Source organism: Salvelinus namaycush, chromosome 26, assembly GCF_016432855.1.
Source record: "Salvelinus namaycush isolate Seneca chromosome 26, SaNama_1.0, whole genome shotgun sequence".
In the NCBI taxonomy this organism is placed as follows: Eukaryota; Metazoa; Chordata; class Actinopteri; order Salmoniformes; family Salmonidae; genus Salvelinus; species Salvelinus namaycush.
This window is the reverse complement of record NC_052332.1, coordinates 6,367,209-6,389,048: the sequence shown is the minus strand read 5'-3', so window position 1 is coordinate 6,389,048 and position 21,840 is coordinate 6,367,209. Positions and strand designations below refer to the sequence as shown.

At 42.4% G+C, this 21,840-nt stretch overlaps 1 protein-coding gene across 1 annotated transcript; it reads left to right on the top strand.

The window, feature by feature from the left end:
* The first annotated feature begins 7,230 nt into the window (after positions 1 to 7,230).
* On the top strand, positions 7,231 to 19,151 carry LOC120021678 (torsin-1A-like). Its single transcript, XM_038965508.1, has 5 exons — positions 7,231 to 7,498; positions 14,536 to 14,801; positions 15,207 to 15,382; positions 15,815 to 15,942; positions 17,500 to 19,151. The coding sequence occupies exons 1-5, from the start codon at positions 7,309 to 7,311 to the stop codon at positions 17,742 to 17,744; spliced, it is 1,005 nt and encodes a 334-aa protein (XP_038821436.1). The 5' UTR covers positions 7,231 to 7,308; the 3' UTR covers positions 17,745 to 19,151.
* The last annotated feature ends 2,689 nt before the right edge of the window (positions 19,152 to 21,840 follow it).

Genomic DNA, 21,840 nt, shown 5'->3' with positions numbered 1-21,840 from the left:
TGCCTTAGTTGGCATACTGTTCCCGGTCTAAACAATGCACAAAATAATTACAGGAAGGAAGTTTCACAATTTTTCATTAAAAAGTTTTTACATGGGAAAAATCTGTTTCGTTTGAGTAAATTAAATATCAAACATTTTTGAAGGTATAATGTAAGAACTACTACGTTTAGGTCAGGACATCAAAGGAGGCATATTTGTACATTTTACACTCAAAGCATTCTAGCTTGCTCATTTAAGCCTTTTTTGGGGTGTTATATTCATGCGAGACCATAATTTAGCCGGGATTTTAGTCAATGGGACAGGTTGTAGGCTTATCTGATCTAGTCCAGAAGTGAAATATCTTTCTCATCTCTTCTCACCTCCCCGGATCCTGGCCTGCAGGGAGGTCAGCTCCACGCTCTTCACCCCTTATCTCTTCTGCCTCCTGGTGATCTTGATCAGATCGAGGGCCGTCATAACGTTGGTCATCACTAACATCAGCAGCACTACGACTAGTCTGATGGTGAAAGCTGTCAGGATTGGCTTCAATAGAAACACAAAATGAGGGGATTGATCATCAGCAAATCTGATCTAGGATCAGTTTTGCTTTTTTGACCGTGTTGAATAAGATTACATGGACAGTGGAGACCTAATCTTAGATTAGCAGTCTCCTACTCTTAGACACTAAGAAAACGGGCCCAAATCTAAGCATCTGTGGAAAGCTGTCAATATTGACAAAGTCAAAAAGTTAGTTCCATGTTCAGTTTACCTGTGTCAATGAGGGAGTGGAACTCACTCAGTGAAGTTGACAGGAAAAAGTACTTCTTATGAACACAGGTGTAGTTCCTTTGGTGGAAGTAATCTGTAGCAGGGAAGAGGAAGGCAGCAGAGTGATTGACAGCTGGCTGAGTGCGTTCTGTTGGAGCCGGTGAACGTGAGAAGGAAGGAGCCTCCTGGGTACTGTGATGGTGAAGCTGTAGCCCCATAACACCTCTGTCTCCTGGAGACCCCCCCCCCCCCCCCGCCATTGGGGCAATCTACACAATACCCCACAATGACAAAGCGCAAACAGGTTTTTAGAAATTTGAACAAATCTATTAATATTAAAAAACAGAAATACCTTATTTACCTAAGTATTCAGACCCTTTGCTGTGAGACATGAAATTGAAGTCGAGTGCATTCTTTTTCCATTGATCATCCTTGAGATGTTTCTATAACTTGATTGGAGTCCACCTGATGTAAATTCAATTGACTGGACATGATTTGGAAAGGCACACATCTGTTTATATAAGGTCCCACAGTTGACAGTGCATGTCAGAGCAAAAACCAAGCCATGAGGTCGAAGGAATTGTCCGTAGAGCTCCGAGACAGGATTGTGTCAGGCACAGATCTGGGGAAGGGTACCAGAAAATGTCTGCAGCGTTAAAGGATCCCAAGAACACAGTGGCCTTCATCATTCTTAAATGGAAGACATTTGGAACCACCAAGACTCTTCCTAGAGCTGGCAGCCTGGTAAAACTGAGCAATTGGAGAAGGGCCTTGGTCAGGGAAGTGACCAAGAACCCAATGAGCTCCTGAGTTCCTCTGTGGAGATGGGAGAACCTTTCAGAAGGACAACCATCTCTGCAGCACTCCACCAATCAGGCCTTTATGGTAGAGCGGTCAGACGGAAGCCACTCCTCGGTAAAAGGCACAGGACAGCCTGTTTGGAGTTTGCCAAAAGGCACCTCAAGGATTCGGACCATGAGAAACAAAATTCTCTGGTCTGATGAAACTAAGATTTAATTTTCTTTGGCCTGAATACCAAGCGTCACGTCTGGAAGAAACCTGCCACCAATACGGTTAAGCATGGTGGTGGCAGCATCGTGCTCTGGGGATGTTTTTCAGCAGCAAGAACTGGGAGACTAGTCAGGATTGAGGGAAAGATGAACGGAGCAGAGTACAGAGAGATACTTGATGAAAACCTGCTCCAGAGCACTCAGGACCTCGGACTGGGGCGAAGGGTCACCTTCCAACAGGACAACGACCCTAAGCACACAGCCAAGACAACACAGGAGTGGCTTCGGGACAAGTGTCTGAATGTCCTTGAGTGGCCCAGCCAGAGCCCAGACTTGAACCCGATCAAACATTTCTGGAGAGACCTGAAAATAGCTGTGCTGCGACGCTCCTCATCCAACCTGACAGAGCTTGAGAGAATCTGCAGAGAAGAATGGGGGAAACTCCCAAGTACAGGTGTGCCAAACTTGTAGTGTCATACCCAAGAAGACTCGAGGCTGTAATTGCCGCCTAAGGTGCTTCAACAAAGTACTGAGTAAAGGGTCTGAGTACTTATGTAAATGTAAAATTTCCGTTTTTAATTTAATATTTGCAAAAATGTCAAGAAAACAACTTGTTTTTGCTTTGTCATTTCGGGGTATTGTGTGTAGATTGATGAGAAAAAAAGAATTCAATACATTTTAGAATGAGGCTGTAATGTAACAAAATGTGGAAAAGGTCAAGGGGTCTGAATACTTTCCGAATGCACTGTATGTACGATCACAATACAGAATGGGTCAGATGAGGTGGGTGCTAAGCTACAGAACTGTTTTGCTAGCACATATTGGAATATGTTCCGGGACCCATCCGATGTCATGGAAGAGTCACCGGCTTCATCAATAAGTGCATCGACGATGTCATCCCCACAGTGACCAACCAGAAGCCAAGGATTACAGGCAACATCTGCACTGAGCTAAAGGCTAGAGCTGCCTCTTTCAAGGAGTGGGATCAACGGCTAGCTGTGGACCAACGTTAGTTAAGCCAACTCTCTGAATTTCAAAGACATTCAAAGTTCCTTCATTGAAGCCGCTACTCCGTAGGTAAAATTATGTGGACCTAATTCAGATAATGCATGTCATTAAAACAAGATGCCCAGTGCTTCATGCCCACGCTCTCCTCACCCGCATACTACACCACACTTGTCTGTCCAATGCATGTTTGTAGCTTGCCCACTCCATAGCAAGCTGCTCTATCCATTGTTCATTTAATGTTGAGCTAAATATATATTTTTTTTTTAAGTAGATTTAAAAAGGAACAATATAAACCATTACTTCTTTTGTGTTCAAACCAGTACAGAACTTTATTTTGCTGGTCAAACAGCGGAATGGAATGAAAAAAATTACGCTTCTGTTCAGAATGAAACGATTGGAAAATAATTTCACTTCCCAACCCAATGGTCTGTAATACCTACATGTTTCAAGCAGACCACTCTAATCCCTGTGCACAAGAACGCCATGGTACCCTGTCTAAATAACTATCGCTAGCACTCACATCTGTACAAAAGAGAAATGCCATGGCGGCTGTGGTGCAATTTAGAAGTAGCCCAACAAAAAAAAGAACATTGACCAATACATTGTTTTCAAAGTAGCCCAATTTGGCAGGTACAGGTAACTGCATACTTGGAGTGTATCTGAAAGTGAGCGTTGCAAAAGAAGTGGGTGGATCAACAGGGATGGGTGTAACATCAGTGCTTCATTACTTGACAGCCATAGCCGGGGTGCCCCGCGGTCAGCTTAATGTTTATATAGCAGGTTAAGAGAACTAACATAGAAGAGAATTAACTCGGCAGGTTAAGAGAACAAACGTAGGAGGAGATTAGGAGAATGAGTTTAAGGTTAGGAAATGCGTTATGGGTTAGGTTTAGGTTTAGCTAAAATGCTATGGTTGTCGACAATGGACTCATCGTGCAGCCCAATCAGCCACGCAAAATGATCTTGAGTGGATAAAAATCGGCCCAATTATCTGATTTGCTTTCCATACACCCACTTCTGTTGACACAACCACTTTCCGACACACTCCATGTATGCAGTTACCTCAGAGTTTCTAAACCCAGTGAAGAATTCTTCCTTAGTTGTTAAATTTCTCGAAATCAAAAGGCACAACCTAGATTCGAGCCAATGTCTTCAGTAGTTCAACATGTTATTACTCCAACCTTGTGAAAGTGACAAGCTAACATGTTTTCATTTTTGTCAAAAACAACTTTATAATGAAGGGGTGCCTTTGATTTGATGACCTGCAAATGTGCAGTTCGGTGCAAGACAACCGTTAGACCCGATTATGTGTTTCTATACATGAACTTAGCTAGCCAACGTCGCCATAACATCGCCTACAAGTGTGATCTGGGATTTCTATTGGAGAAGCATTCCTTTTATTTTTTCATTTTTACCCCTTTTTCTCCATAATTTCGTGATATCCAATTGGTATACGGACTCAGGAGAGGCGAATGTCGAGAGCCATGCGTCCTCCGAAACACGACACTGCTAGGCAGATGATGAATCACACGTCACGATCTGGCGGTCCAACAGACGAATCTGGGTTTACAGAAATGGTTTGTCGAGATCGGTGTGGAAAAAGTTGACTGGCCTGCACAGAGCCTTGACCTCAACCCCATCGAGCACCTTTGGGATGAATTGGAACGCCGACTTTGAGCCAGGCCTAATCGCTCAACATCAATGCCAGACCTCACTAATGCTATTGTGGCTGAATGGAAGCAAGTCCCCTCAGCAATGTTCCAACGTCTAGTGGAAAGCCTTCCCAGAAGAGTGGGGGCTGTAATAGCAGCAAAGGGGCGACCAACTCCATTTTAATGCCCATGATTTTGGAATTAAATGTTCGACGAGCAGGTGTCCGCATACCTTTGGTCGTGTAGTTTGCCTTTAGATTTCGAGAGAATGAACAACTAAGGAAGAATTTTTCACTTCTTTTATTGACTTCCCAAACCCCGGCCTGGTCTGTTTGGTCTGTTTCGCAAGTGTTCCTTAAAGTCTTGTGATGTTGCGCCTTTGGGTTTAGAAACCCTGTGGTTTTAGCCTAGTCTTGCTAACACCAGCCTCTCTAGCTTGCTGTGTAGTCACATGGGTCACAAGTCAGCCATGCTAGTTTTAGCTCATGTGGTGCTTTCAAGACAACAAGGAACTCTGGGAAAGGAGAAAATGGCAGTGAAGTTTCAATAAGATGGCATGTCAAGTGGAGATGAGAGTGAGAAGAATTGGATTACATTGGCGAATACAAAAGGACATAGAAGTAAAGTGGTAGTGGAATGTAGTAAATTCAAGCCTAGTTCTGATTCTTTTTTGGTCAGAGTAAGGGTTTTGGATAGATGTTAACTGGGAAATCCGATTGAAGTCTCTGTAAAAATTGAGGATGAGGTGGCGCCGATGAAAATAACGACAAATGGGTTTATTTAGTTGTGTATCTATGGAACGGAAAGAGCGTGTTATGTGCCAAAAGAATATATCGGAATGGAATGTGTTGTGTGTGGATCTTCGAAGCAGGGCACCTATCAAGGGTGTTATCTTTGGGGTGTCGCTAGAAGTAAAAGCAAAGGATTATTTTGACTATAACAAATACTCAGATGAAACATATTGTGCTATTTATCACAGACTACTTTCTCCTCTAATGCATCTTCACTGTCTGTTTCCTGGCCTCTCTTCCTCACCAGTGTCATGTTTAAAGGTATGATCAAGAGCCTCACATACGCTATATCGTTTGGTCATTGTGCTGCCACAGAATGAAAAGGCCTCAAAAAAGCTTTATATACCAGCGCTGTGAGAAAAGTTCTATATTTTATTGAAACAACATTGTGATTGTTAATGAGAATGCCAACAGGTGTGGTTCCTGTGGGGGAAAGATTCTATAGGGGAAAAGTTCCCGTGGGGGTTAGCATGGAAGCCAAGAAGGGGAGTGAGGTGTGTGTGTGTGTGTGTGCACGCTCAAATACACATGCATGTGGGGGTCTGGGAGAGGAAGTGTGTCCTTCTGATGAATGTGCATGTGCCTGAACTCAATTTTATACACTAATTGTAGTCTCGCCCATTCATTTCTAATGACCAGTCATTTTTGACCGGGAACACCACAGTTGTACAAAAGTGAAATAAAACACCCAAAATGTAAAGAAAATCATCAAAATGTATTTTGTGTGTTCAGATGCCCTGTGTGGACAAAGTCATGGATCCTTATGACAATCAGATTAAATGAACTACATTTTTCAGAGAGAGAACTTGTAAATCGGTCCAATTCGACCGGAACAGAGCAGGAGTGTTAAAATGTACTTAAGTAGTGGTGGAAAAAGCCTTCCTGCAGTGTGATAAATGCAAAATATTTGGTCATGTGTCAAGTGTATGACGGGAGGGGTATCTATGCCAGCTGAGCCTAAATTCTGCAATTGTGGTGGTGAACATGCACCCGAACTTCTGAAGTGTCCTGTTTGGGCGAAGGAGACCGAGGCAGTAAGAATAAGGGCTGTCCAGCACGTCTCCTATGCAGAGGCATTGAGAAGAGAGGAATAAAGGAGTGAAGTTGAAGAAATAATGGTAGTAGGAATAGAGACACATAGAGACACCAGATAATATTTTTTGTCAACAGAGGGTTGCATGTTAAGAAGGTGGACTTTGTAGCATTTATTGCATTGGTTATCAACTGCACTGCGCAAACAGAGGGGAAATCAGAGAAAATAGGCATCATTGTGAGTGCGGCTGAGCGTTATTTGGGACTCAAAGATTTTACAGCAGAGACATTACAAGGAATCCTGTCTGTTTAGGGATCGCGCAATGGAATATTTTTTGTTTCAATGACCCATGCAGTAGGTGGCGTCAATACACCAATAGGTGTAGCCATAAAACTTTAAAGAAAAAGGGGAACAAACGACGTCAAATCATGACGTCATTGAGCTTCAGGTCGGGAAGTCGTTGCCTGTTCAAAACAACTGGGAACTAGGGAAAATACGAGGTCAAATCATGACGGCATTGATCTTCAGGTCGGAGCTCAAGAAAGAGGCCCGAATTCCAGAGTTGGATGACCGTCCTCGACTAACCTGTACCCCCTGTATATAGCCTCGTTATTGTTATTTCATTGTGTTACTTTTTTTTTTTTTTTTTTTACTTTAGTTAATTTAGTAAATGTTTTCTTAACTCTATTTCTTCAACTGAATTGTTGGTTAAGTGCTTGTAAGTAAGCATTTCACGGTTAAGTCTACACCTGTTGTATTCGGCGCATGCGACAAATAGAATTTGATTTGATTCAAATATATTTTTTCCAGTCTGAGTTTGTTTTTTCCCACGAGTTCCCAGTTATCTTGAACGTAATGAAGTCTCAAGTCGTAGATGTTCGAGTGTTTCTTGTGTTTTGCATGTTACTGTTTAATAAAAAATAATAAACAAAAAATAAAGTTGTTTGAACGCGACTTTTGCTGTCGCATAATGATTACGTAGGAGGAAGGACCGTAGCTGATTTGCACTCCCGTTTTAACACTCCTAAATGATAAGCTAGGTAGCTACATTTTCATTTTAAGAGAACATGAGAGTAACATACATCTTGTTCGGATATTATGTTTTGATATCGAGTGTTCTTGTGAATGCGTTCGAACCAATCTCAACCACAATTGTCGGTGCGGGAGTAACGTTAGGCCTAGCAGCAGTGGGGCAGAAAATGTACAATCATTTACATGAAAGTTGCGAGCCAAAATGGGTTGCTTTTAATTCAACAGGTATGTGTACACTACAGCTACATATTAAATGGTTGTGTTAACGTGGTTTACTTAGGCTATTTGATCATGTAGACACAGTCAGTCCTTTTGCGTTTTAGTCTTCCAATTGCTTATTGATCTCCACCAATATACCATTGGCCTACTTTAGTGGGTCATGAAATATTGTGTGGATAAAGGGCGGAAAGGTGACGGGCAGCTTAAAAAAAGAAAACAATACCTAAAATCTATAAATGTATAATTCTTGTGAAATGTACAGTACCAGTCAACATTTTGGACACACCTAGTCATTCAAGGGTTTTTCTTTATTTTACTATTTTCTCCATTGTAAAATAATAGTGAAGACATCAAAACTATGAAATAACGCATATGGAATCATTCAGTAACCGAAAAAGTGTTAAACAAATAAAAATGTATTTTATATTTGAGATTCTTCAAAGTAGCCACCCTTTGCCTTGATGACAGCTTTGCACCCTCTTGGCATTTTCTCAACCAGCTTCTTGAGGTAGTCACCTGGAATGCATTTCAATTCACAGGTGTGCCTTGTTAAAAGTTCATTTGTGGAATTTCTTGTGTTGTGTTACGACAAGGTAGTGGTGGTATACAGAAGATAGCCCTATTTGGTAAAAGACCAAGGCCATATTATGGCAAGAACAGCTCAAATAAGCAAAGAGATACGACAGTCCATCATTACTTTGACATTAAGTTCAGTCAATCCTTAAAATTTCAAAAACTTTTAAAATTTCTTCAAGTGCAGTCTAAAAAAACCATCACTCACTATGATGAAACTGGCTCTCATAAGGACCGCCACAGGAAAGGAAGACCTAGTGTTACCTCTGCAGAAGATAAGTTGATTAGAGTTACCAGCCTCAGAAATTGCAGGCCATATAAATGCATCAGAGTTCAAGTAACAGAGACATCTGAACAACTGTTCAGAGGGCGGTACTTCAGGTAATATGTACATGTAGGTAGAGTTATTAAAGTGACTATGCATAGATAATAAAAGATTAGCAGCAGTGTAAAAGAGGGCGGGGGGGGGGGGGGGGGGGGGGGGGGAGCAATGCAAATAGTCTGGGTAGCCATTTGATTAGATTTCAGGAGTCTTATGGCTTGGGGGTAGAAGCTGTTTAGAAGCCTCTTGGACCTAGACTTGGCGTGCAGGTACCACTTGCTGTGCGCTAGCAGAGAGAACAGTCTATGACTAGGGTGGCTGGAGTCTTTGACTATTTTTAGGGCCTTCCTCTGACATCGCCTGGTATACAGGTCCAGGATGGCAGGAAGCTTGGCCTCAGTGATGTACTGGGCCGTACACACTACCCTCTAGTGCCTTGCGGTCAGAGGCCGAGCAGTTGCCATACCAGGCAGTGATGCAACCAGTCAGCTGTAGAACCTTTTGAGGATCTGAGGACCCATGTCAAATCTTTTCAGTGTCCTGAGGGGAAATAGGTTTGGTCCTCATGACTGTCTTGGTGTACTTGGACCATGTTAGTTTGTTGGTGATGTGGACACCAAGGAACTTGAAGCTCTCACTACAGCCCCGTCCATGAGAATGGGGGCGTGCTCGGTCCTCCTCTTCCTGTAGTCGGTAGATAAGTAACCGGTGCACTTGTTCAATACAACTATTTTCCTTAGATCATTAAAACTATCCATAATACATATCAAGACTAGTATAAGTGATTAGGCAAACGTGTCAAAATACACATTTTAAACATTTTCATGCACAGAACACAGCAAATATTAACAAAACCCTACAACTTGATCTACGTGTTAGTCCGATCCGCTACTTTAGAGCATAAAAACGTCATGTCATCATCTTTGTCTTGATCACGTTGAGGGAGAGGTTGTTGTCCTGGCACCACACTGCCAAGTCTCTGACCTCCTTCCTATAGGCATTCTTGTCATTGTCGGTGATCAGGCCTACCACTATTGTGTCATCGGTAAACTTAACGATGGCGTTTTAGTCGTGCTTGGCCGTGAGTGAACAGGGAGTACAGGAGGGGACTGAGCACGCACCCCTGAGGGGCCCCTTGTTGAGGTTCAGCGTGGCGGATGTGTTGTTACCTGGGGTGGCTCGTTAGGAAGTCCAGAATCCAGTTGCAGAGGGAGGTGTTTAGTCCCAGGGTCCTTAGCTTAGTGATGAGCTTTGAGGGCACTATGGTGTTGAACGCTGAGCTGTAATCAATGAATAGCATTCTCACATAGGTGTTCCTTTTGTCCAGGTGGGAAAGGGCACTGTGGAGTTCAATAGAGATTGCATCATCTGTGGATCTGTTCGGGTGGTTTCTGGGATAATAGTGTTGTGAGCCATGACCAGCCTTTCAAAGCACTTCATGGCTACAGATGTGAGTGCTACGGATCGGTGGTCATTTTGGCAGATTACCTTAGTGTTATTGGGTACAGGGACTATTGTGGTCTGCTTGAAACATGTTGGTATTACAGACTCAGACAGGGAGAGGTTGATAATGTCAGTGAAGACACATGCCAGTTGGTCAGCGCATGTTCGGAGTACACGTCCTGGTAATCCGTCTGGCCCTGCGGCCTTATGAATGTTGACCTGTTTAAAGGTCTTACATTAGCAAGATCACACGGTCGTCTGGAACAGCTGATGCTCTCATGCATGTTTCAGTGTTACGTGCCTCGAAGCGAGCATAGAAGTAATTTAGCTCATCTGGTAGGCTTGTGTCACTGGGCAGTTCTCAGGCTGTGCTTCCCTTTGTAGTCTGTAATAGTTTGCAAGCCCTGCTATATCCGACGAGCGTCGGAGCCGGTGTAGTACGATTCGATCTTAGTCCTGTATTGATGCTTTGCCTGTTTGATGGTTTGTCGGAGGACATAGCGGGAATTCTTATAAGCTTCCGGGTTAGAGTCCCGCTCCTTGAAACTGGCAGCTCTACCCTTTAGCTCAGTGCAGATGTTGCCTGTAATCCATGGTTTCTGGTTGGGGTATGTACGTACAGTCACTGTGGGGATGACCTCATCGATGCACTTGTTGATGAAGCCAGTGACTGATGTGGTGTACTCCTCAAAGCCATCGGAATAATCCTGGAACATATTCCAGTCTGTGCTAGCAAAACAGTCCTGTAGCTTAGCATCTGCTTCATCTTACCACTTTTTTATTGAACGAGTCACTGGTGTTTCCTGCTTTAGTTTTTGTTTGTAAGCAGGAATCAGGAGGATAGTATTATGGTCAGATTTGCCAAATGGATGGAGAGCTTTGTACACATCTCTGTGTTTGGAGTAAAGGTGGTGTAGACTTTTTCCCTTCTGGTTGCACAATTAACATGCAGGTAGATATTAGGTCAAATGGATTTAAGTTCCCCTGCATTAAAGTCCCCGGCCACTATGAGCGCTGCCTCTGGATGAGCGTTTTCCTGTTTGCTTATGACCGTATACAGCTCATTGAGTGCGGTCTTAGTGCCAGCATCGGTGTGTGGTGGTAGATAGATAGCTACGAAGAATATAGATATAAATTCTCCAGGTAGATAGTGTGGTCTACAGCTTATCATGAGATACTCTACCTCAGGCGACTTGCTTACTTGGGCCAAGAAACATGAGCAATGGACATTAGACCAGTGGAAATCTGTCCTTTGGTCTGATGAGTCCAAATTTGAGATTTTTGGTTGCAACCGCCGTGTCTTTGAGACGCAGAGTAGGTGAACGGATGATCTCCGCATGTATAGTTCTCACCGTGAAACACGGAGGAGGAGGTGGTGATGGTGTGGGGGTGCTTTGCTGGTGACACTGTCAGCGATTTATTTAGAATTCAAGGCACACTTAACCAGCATGGCTACCACAGCATTCTTTCCATTGATACGCCATCCCATCTGGTTTGCGCTTAGTGGGACACCTCCAGGCTGTATAATGGCTATTTGACCAAGAAGGAGAGTGATGGAGTGCTGCGTCAGATTACCTGGCCTCCACAATCACCCGACCTCAACCCAATTGAGATGGTTTGGGATGAGTTGGACCGCAGAGTGAAGGAAAAGCAGCCAACAAGTGCTCAGCATATGTGGGAACTACTTTAAGACAGTTGGGAAAGCATTCCAGGTGAAGCTGGTTGAGAGAATGCCAAAAGTGTGCAAAGCTGTCATCAAGGCAAAGGGTGGCTACTTTGAAGAATCTCAAATATACAATATATTTAGATTTATTTAACATTGTTTTGGTTACTACATGATTCCATATGTGTTATTTCATAGTTTTGATGTCTTCACTATTGTTCTACAATGTAGAAAATAATAAAAATAAAGAAAAACCCTTGAATGAGTAGGTGTGTCCAAAGTTTTGACTAGTACTGTATATCTATAGGCTATTTTGAGGTTTGTATTTAATTTGTTTAGGCTCTGACGTCAGTGTGTAAGCTTTTGGGTCTAATGCCGCATTCAAAACAACTGGGAACTCGGAAAGCTCCAACTTCAGTACGTTTAAAACAACTGGGAACTCAGGGGGAAAAAACTAGCTCAGACTGGGAAAAGTCGATTTTAATGGTCATCCAATTCGGAATTCCAACTCGGGCCTATTTCTAGAACTTCGACTTTCCCACCTGAAGATCACCGACGTCATGATTTGACCTCGTACTTTTCAGAGTTCCCAGTTGTTTTGAACGCACCATTACATGATGACCAGACCGTTTGAAGCCACTGCGCATGTTGATTTTGCCATCCACACCAGATGCGATCAGGACACAGGTTGAAATATCAAACCGAACTCTGAACCAACTATATTAATTTGGGGACAGGTTGAAAAGTATTAAACATTTATTGCAATTTAGCTATCTAGCTTGCTGTTGCTATAAACATTGGGTTGTTATTTTGCCTGAAATGCACAAGGTCCTCTACTCGACAATTAATTCCAAAGATAAAATGGTAAACAGAGTTTGTTTCTAGTAATCTCTCCTTCAGGCTTCTTTGGACGTTATATGCCGCTTGGCAACTACAGTGGCAGTGGTAATGCACCTTAAAGTTGGTTGCCAACTGCCATATAAAGTCCAAAGAAGAGGCCTGAAGGAGGAGAGATTACTAGAAACACATTTTTACCCTTTTATCTGTGGATTAATTGTTGGGATAGAGGACCTTGTGCATTTCCGGTAATATAACAACCCAATGTTTATATCCCAGGACAAATTAGCTAGCAACCGCTAGCTAATTTGCCATTTAATGTTTTAATGCTTGGCAAAATCAACATGCGCACGAGCGGTCTGGTCAGCATGTAACTGTACACGCTCCAAATAAGAGCCCCAAAGTGGAGGTGTCATAATACCCATTAAAGTTAGTGGTCAAACAGGGAAATGGTTCCAATCGTTTTTCTACCATTTCTTCCCCATAAGGGATTTTAGAAACACTGAAAATAAGGACTGTGTTTCGTGTAGGCTTACCCTGGCGTGACGTTTTGATAACCATGTAAATCTCTTTCGGACAAGGTGACTTATCAATATAATTGGCTCTATTTACTCACAGATCCAAAAATGCTAATTAGCATCAAAGTACACAGACAAAAAAATCCCTGCAAGCTCCTGCACATTATCTCTAGCTGACACCTTTGCTATCAGCTGTTGTCAATTTCAAACCCACACAAGACAGTTAACAGAATTGTCTATTTAAAGAAATTTAGCCAATTTATTCATTACTACATTAAGCTAACATTAGATAGTTAATCCAGGGATTCTAACTTTTGCCTTGATTTGGCAGTCTTGGCCATATCATCATGGCATTTGTAGTTCTTTATGATATCCACATTAGCAGCAAATTAGCATTTCATTTTGTGGGGGGGGGGGGGGGGGTGGTATACAGGTGAATATATTGATAAAAGTCACCTTGTCCTAGAGAGATTTACATGGTTATCAAAACGTCACGCCAGGGTAAGCCTTCACTGAAACACAGCCCTTATTTTACACACTTATTCTACTATAGCCTACACGCCAATCGCCAAATGGTAACAGGCAGAAAAATCGATCCACTGAGGCAAGAAGGACAACGTCGAAGTTTAATTCACTTAAGAGAAAAACTGTGAAATGGGAAGGGAGGGCCTGAGAAGTAATATTTGGGAAATATTTGGTGAAGTGGTAAAAAAGGATGATAGTAGTGCCGGCTATTATGTGTGATGATTGTGAGGCGCTATACAAATTTGACAGTTACAAGAAAGGGACTTCAAATGGGCCTATGCACGTGAAGGGAACTGTAACCTAGGCTACTGTTCAGATGGGTTGAATGGAAACTGAAATCTGGACACTGACTGTAAGTCTATAACCACTGACATAGCCTTAATAGTAACTCCTGCAGAATTAAGCATTGCTTGCAGTAAAATTATACACCAAATGTAGGCACAGTTTTGACTCGGGAACAGGAGTGGAGAAAAATGATTTCTTTCAGCATCTTGAGAGAATGCGAATGCATAGTTAGCACCTCTACCGATGGTATCTATCTTTATTAGCCATCATAAGCTATTTCAACCACACAAAATATGCATCCAAGCCCAACTGAAATCGTATCAGAAACATTTTGGGTCATTTTCACAGCTAAACGCCTTTCCTTCGCGAAAGAGGCAGAGATGACAGAGAGAACTTAGCTGATGTCAACTAGATTGAAGCATTCATTCTGGTGAGCAAGGGTTTGTTTATTCTTCCAGGGCAACATATGACAGAAGAGAAGCTGCATCTATCTAATTGTAGGAGTTTATCAACAAATCGCCTACCAAAATGTCTGAAATTATAAGCAGAAATTAAGCCTAAATCAGTCAAAAGATCCTTCCACCATCTCTCGGATTTTCAATATTAGCAGGTTAGGATCGGGTGCTGGCCACAGATTTTCACTTTATCACATATAGTCTGGCGGTTTCTGATCGTTTATTAGCAATTGCGGGCGGGTGGGGGTGAACAAACAGCTGACCCGTGCACCACTAGACTACTTAGCAGTTGTACCCTACATGCATAACTAATCACATGTTATGAAGATAACCACCTATAATTAGTATGGAAGTAATGGTGGTGTATTCGTAGCACGTCCCATTCATTGACACTTAATAATCAACTCCTACCCTGTCATCAGGTTTGGAAGTGGCCCTAAATCAGAAGCTGTTTGGTCAACATGTTGCCTCCAGAGTCATCCAGAAAGCTGTAACGGGTTTCATGAACAATAAAAATCCTAAAAAGCCCCTGGTGCTCTCTCTACATGGCTGGACTGGCACAGGGAAGAACTTAGTCAGCCAGTTGATAGCTGAAAACATCTACAAGGAGGGCATGGCCAGCAGTTTCGTCCATCAGTTTGTGTCTACAGCTCACTTCCTTCATCCGAGTCAGATTGAGAACTACAAGGTAAAACAAGTATTTTGTTATATTGAAATACAATATAATACCTTGTAACCGTGGCAGGGAAATTTTCAATGGAGAATTAGGCTGTTAAAAAATAAAATCACTATTATGCATATTCTATATTGGGGTATTCAAATCTTACCCTACGAGTTCCAGAGTACTGATGGTTTTCTGTTCTACCTGATAATGAATTGCACCCACCTGGTGTCCCAGGTCTAAATCAGTCCCTGGTTAGATGGGAAGAATGGAAAAAGACATTTGAACTGGCTTCAAGGTCCAGATTTGAATTATATATGATACAGAATGTATAGCTGAAAATAATTTTTCAATGTATTTTGCGGCTATGCTGTAAACTGTCTTCACTGCTGTAGATAAGTATGTTTTTAAACTGTTGTGACCATCCCTCAGTCTCAGCTGCAGCAGTGGGTCAAAGGCAACGTCACCAACTGCCCACGTTCCATGTTCATCTTTGACGAGATGGACAAGATGCACCCTGGCCTGATCGACTGTATAAAGCCCTACCTGGATTTCTACGACAATCTGGACGGGGTCTCGTACCGCCAAGCCATCTTCATCTTCCTCAGGTAGGCCAGACAGACCAGCAGTGTGTGATAAGAATTCATGTGTTGTTTTTGGAGACTTTTGTATTTTTTTAAACTGGATTTACATTCAAATACAATATAGTAGTCATCCATCATCTTTCCCACAACTTAACGACTCGTTGTAGTAACCATGGTTTTACTTACCTAAACGTCAGCTGTCAATCAGATACTGCCCCCCAAAACTAAAGTTCAGTTACTTCAGATTTTGCAAATAAAAGCCTATTGGGGAACCCTGACCTAGGCCCGACATGACCCTAATGCATTTATAAACTACCCAATATCCGGACCAGTGTAAATTCTGTTCGGACTAGTAGATATTTGGCCAACAGGTCCGACCGGGCCAGTGAGAAGAAGAGAAACCCCCACTTTGGACCACGTTTAATATCTATTAGTTTGTTTTGCTCATCTCCATAGCAACGCTGGAGGAGAGCACATCACGCAGGTGGCCCTGGACTTCTGGAAAGCAGGTCGAGACCGAGAGGAGATCAAGCTGCAACACTTAGAACAAGCTCTCTCCCTGTCCGTGTTCAACAGCAAGCAGAGTAAGCCACCTCTTTGCCATCCTTTAGGGCTGAAGCCGAACTTATGCACTTTTGGTAACCCTTTTCCATATTTAACAAATCATACACTATATGTACAAAAGTATGTAGACACCCCTTCAAATAATTGGATTTGGACATTTCAGCCACACCCGTTGCTGACCGGTGTATACAATCGAGCACACAGCCATGCATCCTCCATAGACAAACATTGGCAGGAAAATGGCCTTACTGAAGAGCTCAGTGACTTTCAACCTGGCATTGTCATAGGATGCCACCTTTTCAACAAGTCAGTTCGTCAAATTTCTGCCCTGCAAGAGATGCCCTGTTCAACTGTAAGTGCTGTTATTGTGAAGTGGAAACGCTTAGGAGCAAGAACGGCTCAGCTGCGAAGTGGTAGGCCACACAGAACGGGACCGCCGAATGCTGAAGTGCGTAGCGCGTAAAAATAGTTTGTCCTCGGTTGCAACACTCACTACCGAGTTCCAAACTGCCTCTGGAGCAACGTCAGCACAAGAACACTTCGTCGGAAGCTTCATGAAATGGGTTTCCATGGCCGAGCAGCCGCACACAAGCCTAAGATCACCATGCGCAATGCCAAGTATCAGCTGGAGTGGTGTAAAGCTCACCACCATTGGACACTGGAGCAGTGTTCTCTGGAGTGATGAATCACGCTTCACCATCTGGCAGTGCGACGGACGAATCTGGGTTTGGCGGATGCCAGGAGAACGCTACCTGGCCGAATGCATAGTGCCAACTGTAAAGTTTTGTGGAGGAGGAATAATTGTCTGGGGCTGTTTTTCATGGTTCGGGCTAGGCCCCTTAGTTCCACTATAGGGAAATCGTAACGTTACAGCATACAATGACATTCTAGACGATTGTGTGCTTCCAACTTTGTGGCATCAGTTTGGGGAAGGCCCTTTCCTGTTTCAGCATGACAATGCCCCCGTGCACAAAGCGATGTCCATACAGAAATGGTTTGTCGAGATTGGTGTGGAAGAACTTGACTGGGCTGCACAGAGCCCTGACCTCAACTCCATCGAACACATTTGGGATGAATTGGAACGCCGGCTGCGAGCCAGGCCTAATCTCCCAACATCAGTGCCCGACCTCACTAATGCTCATGGCTGACTGGAAGCAAGTCCCCGCTGCAAGGTTCCAACATCTAATGGAACGCCTTCCCAGAAGAGTGGAGGCTCTTATAGCAGCAAAGGGAGGATCAACTCCATATTAATGCCCATATTTTTGGAATGAGATGTTTGACGAGCAGGTGTCCACATACTTTTGGTCATGTAGTGTATGTTTCTCTTAGGTTCGGATTTTTCTCTTTGTTACTAAGCCTGGGGTTAGAAGACGTGGTATGTTATTGGAGAATTTTCAGTCCTTCAGTACAAAGATGACCTGTGTTGCATCTCTCTATTCTGTCCATCTGCCTTTCTTGCCCCTGCCTATCTTATGGCTATCCTTACCCCCGAGGCACTTGTGTACATCTGAGAGGAATTGGTGGTAGCGTCTTCTTGCTCATCTTATGACTGTGTCCCTCCCTCCCTTTCTGTGCAGGTGGGTTGTGGCACACCAGTCTGATAGACAAGAACCTAGTTGACTTCTTCATCCCTTTCCTGCCTCTGGAGTACAGACACGTGCTGCTGTGTGGCATGGCAGAGATGTCCGCCAAGGGCCTGGAGCCTGACCAGGACGTGGTCGACCAGATGGCCAGAGAATTGGTCTATTTCCCCAAGAGCGATAAGATCTTCTCCGTCAATGGCTGCAAGACCATCGGCAGCAAGCTAGATTACTACACATAGTGCGTGTTTGAGATCGACTACGTTGCTGCCGGCGGCTGCAGACTGATCGATCTAATCATAATGAGTGGTAATTTAGGAAGAAAGGTGGTTTGTAGGTCTGATCAGTCGGTCTGCAGTTGCTGACGGTAATGTAGACGATCTCAGAGGGAACAGCTACTGTATCTATCTACCTCCTACTCTACTGTGTGCTCTTTCTTAATGAGAACATCTCCGCCAGTCGGAGTGAGGAAGTCAGTGACTGAACCCAGAAAGGGAATGATGACCTGCCCCTCAGGTCTCCCAATGTCAACACAACCATGTGGAGGACATCAATGGTCTCTCTGATGGCACTCCCTGAAGATGAACCAATGGACTACTGAGAGAGAGGAGGTTGAATTGAAGGAGATAAAAAATAAAAAATAACAGGGAAGTGTTAAAGTTAACATTTTATCCAATCAAGGTGCTTGATCGTAATTTATATATTCTATAAATGAGAATCTACAAAAACGATATATATTTTTTTCAGGGAATTCTGCTGCACATGAACTCAGTGGCAATTGAAAACTAGTTGTATATTAGAAACAAATGTGGTTTAAGGCTACAATCTGTAATAATTTGTGAAACCAAACGGCAGCCCTGCCACTTGGTTTGCTGTTAATCTTAGGGATGCCAGGGCCAGAGAAGTGTAGCCACTCTCTCCAAATGAGAGGGTGCTATGGATGCAAGAGCTCACACAGTCCATGAGATCAACGTGATAGTTATATTCTTCAAGAATCAATGTGTAAATATTGTTAATTGAAATAAGAATTGAACAGCTGTAACTTGCAGATTGCACCTTTTTTAATTGTCATTAAAAACGTAGCACTGAAATATTGTGCATTTGTGGTGCACGGGATACCCATAAATTGTGTATTTTATATCTGTCGTCAATACAGATATATCTAGACATGGAAAAATCCACCTTAAAACGTACATCTATTTTGCCTTTGTTTTTAATCCTTACTCATTCACCAGAAGCATTGTGTACATTTCAACATCTGTTGTCAGTTTAGCTTTGTGGGTATACAAGTATTTAGTGTGCAGTCCACACATTTTTTCATTTTTCACTTATTTCAAGATTGATCCAGATTTGTCCTAAATCATTTAATTGAGTAGCCCAACTGCCCTGTGTCTGTCTAATCTAATGTATTTTTATATATATGTAGCTTAATCACAATGAAACAATTATGTTTTTTTTTGTACAATTGTATACTGTGCCTTACAGTTACTGTTCCGATCTAAACAATGCACAAAAAATTATTACAGGAAGGAAGGTTCACTATTTGTCAGTCAAATGTTTTTATATAGGAAAAATGTGTGTTTGTTTTACTTTTGTTTGAGTACATGCAGTGTTGTAAAGTACTTAAGTAAAAATACTTTAGAGTACTACCTAAGAAGTTTTCTTTGGTATCTGTTCTTTACTATTTGTATTTTTGTCATTTTTTACTTCACTACATTCCTAATGAAAATAATCTACTTTTTACTCCATACATTTTCCCTGACACCCAAAAGTACTCTTAACATTTTGAATGCTTAGCAGGACAGGAAAATTGTCAAATTCACGCACTTATCAAAAGAGAACATGTCATCCCTGCTGCCTCTGATCTATTGGACTCACTAAACACAAATACATATTTTGTAAATTATGTCTGAGAATTGGAGTCTGCACCTGGCTATCAGTACATTTTTCAAACAAGAAAATGATGCCATCTGCTTTGCTTAATATAAGGAATTTGAAAAGATTTTTTACTTTTGATACTTACGTATATTTAGAACCAAATACTTTTAGACTTTTACTCAAGTAGTATTTTACTGGATGACTCTCACTTTTACTTGAGTAACTTTCTATTTAGGTATCTATACTTTTACTCAAGTATGACAAATGGATACTTTTTTTTTTTTTTACCCCCGGATACATGAAATATCAAAAAGGTTAAAGGAAATGTAAGAACTCCTACTCTCTTCTTCCACCTGGTGGTCTTGAAGAACGGGACTGTAATGATGTTGGTCATCACTAACATCTGCAGCACTACTACCAGTCTGATGGTAAAAGATGTCAGAGGATTGGTTGCAATAGAAACACAAAATGAGGGGATTGATCATCAGAAAAACTGATCCTAGGTCAGCACTCATTATCAGCAAAACATCCTATTTCCTAATTAAAGCGTCTCTTGAGTAGGAGTGCATATTGAATAAGATTACATGGGCCGTGGGGACCTAATCTTAGATAAGTCTCCTACTCTTAGACTCTATGAAAATGGGCCCAGATCTAAGCATCTGTGGAAATCTGACAATGTTGACAAAGTCAAAAGTTAGTTCCATGTTCAGTTTACCTGTGACAATGAGGGAGTGGAACTCACTGTGAGAGAAGTTATGACGGAAAAAGTAATTCTTATTAACACAGGTGTAGTTCCTTTGGTGGAAGTAATCTGTAGCAGGGAAGAGGAAGGCAGCAGAGTGATTGACAGCTAGCTGGGTCTGGGTTCTGTTGTAGCCGGGGAATGTGAGGAGGAAGGCGACTCCTGGGTAATGTGGAGCAGGTGATGTTGAAGCTGTGGCCCCATAACACCGTTGGCCCCTGGAGCCCCCTCCCACTGGGGCAGTCAGGGCATTATTAGGCTGTAGCAGTAGATCTGAGCAGATCACCTCAGCATAGGATGCTACTGAACCAAAATCAATTACTTGGCGTCCTTTCTACATATGTGGACAATACTCTATTGCCAATTTAGAGGGTGCTGAGGAATATTTTTTGCTCTGCTCAGCCTAGGATTTATTTTCTCCACTCATACAGAAGTAATAAAGGCATAGTTCACATGAGAGATTTATCAGGGGGTCCTGCAACACCCTCAGCACCCCGAATTCCAGAGGCTATGTGCTTGTGTAAAGTACAAAACAATTAACTAGTTTTGTCACATACACATTATAGGTGCAGTAAAATGTGTTGTTTTACAGGGTCACCCATAGAAGTACAGTGCCCCTGGATCAAATTAGGGTTAAGTGCCTTGCCCAAAGGCACATTGAAAGATTTTTCACCTTGTCAGCTCGGGTATTCGAACCAGCAACCTTTCGGTTACTGTCAGAACACTCACCCCTGGCCCAACGCTCCTTTAACTGTTAGCTCCGAGGGTATTGTCTGTAATAATCATATGCACATAGAATTGAATTCCATTGTTTGCACTGAAACTGTCTGCCTTAGAAAGAAGCCCACTGTGGGCAGCCCACTCAGTACCACTGACTCAAATGTAAATGTCACTGACATGTCTACCTAGGATTAGCCTCACAGAATAGCACTAAAAACAAACGAGCAACCCAGAAAAGGACTAAAAATAGCCCATGTGAACATATGTAGCCTGAGAAACAAGGTTAATGAAATCGAAAAGTTATTAACATCAGAAAACATTCATATTCTCTCTGAAACACACTTAGATAATTGCTTTGATGATGCAGTAGTAGCTATACATGGTTATAGAATATATACATCATGCGCCGAATACAACTGCGAAATGCTTACTTAGGAAAGATATAAATGCAAATGGGGGAGGTGTTGCCATGTATGTCCAGAGTCATATTGCTGTTAGGCTGAGAGAGGATCTCATGTCAGATGATGTGGAAGTAATATTGATACAGGTTCATCTGCCTCACCTAAAGCCTATTCTCGTATGAAGTTGCTATATAACACCAAGTGCTAAAAGTCAGTATTTGAACTATATGTGTGAAATGTTGGATATTATACAACAGGTGGGTCTAATCCTGAATGCTGATTGGTTAAAAGCGCATTCCAGCCGGTGTCTATTCCACAAGTTACCACCGGCTAAATCTATGACGTTATAATGCCCATTCACTCTGTTCCATCTGACTGCGCAATCCACTGTCAGCCCAGCCAGGTAAATTATAAACTTGATCTCCACTATAAAAAGTGTCTAGACATTCTCACATTTCTTTTAGACTAACATTTAGTTTTCAACAGCAGAGATTTGTATAAACCTCAATCTCCAACTGTCCCATAGTAGTGAACATGTAGGGGTCGGGACGAGACAGGTAGGAAGCGTTTCTTATCCAGTCGAAATCATGAATCGGC

Coding starts and splice junctions, on each gene's coding strand:
- LOC120021678 (XM_038965508.1), top strand. CDS start 7,309: ATGAGAGTAACATACATCTTGTTCGGATATTATGTTTTGATATCGAGT. Junction 7,499..14,535: donor GGTTGCTTTTAATTCAACAG/GTATGTGTACAC, acceptor CCCTGTCATCAG/GTTTGGAAGTGGCCCTAAAT. Junction 15,383..15,814: donor GCCATCTTCATCTTCCTCAG/GTAGGCCAGACA, acceptor TCATCTCCATAG/CAACGCTGGAGGAGAGCACA.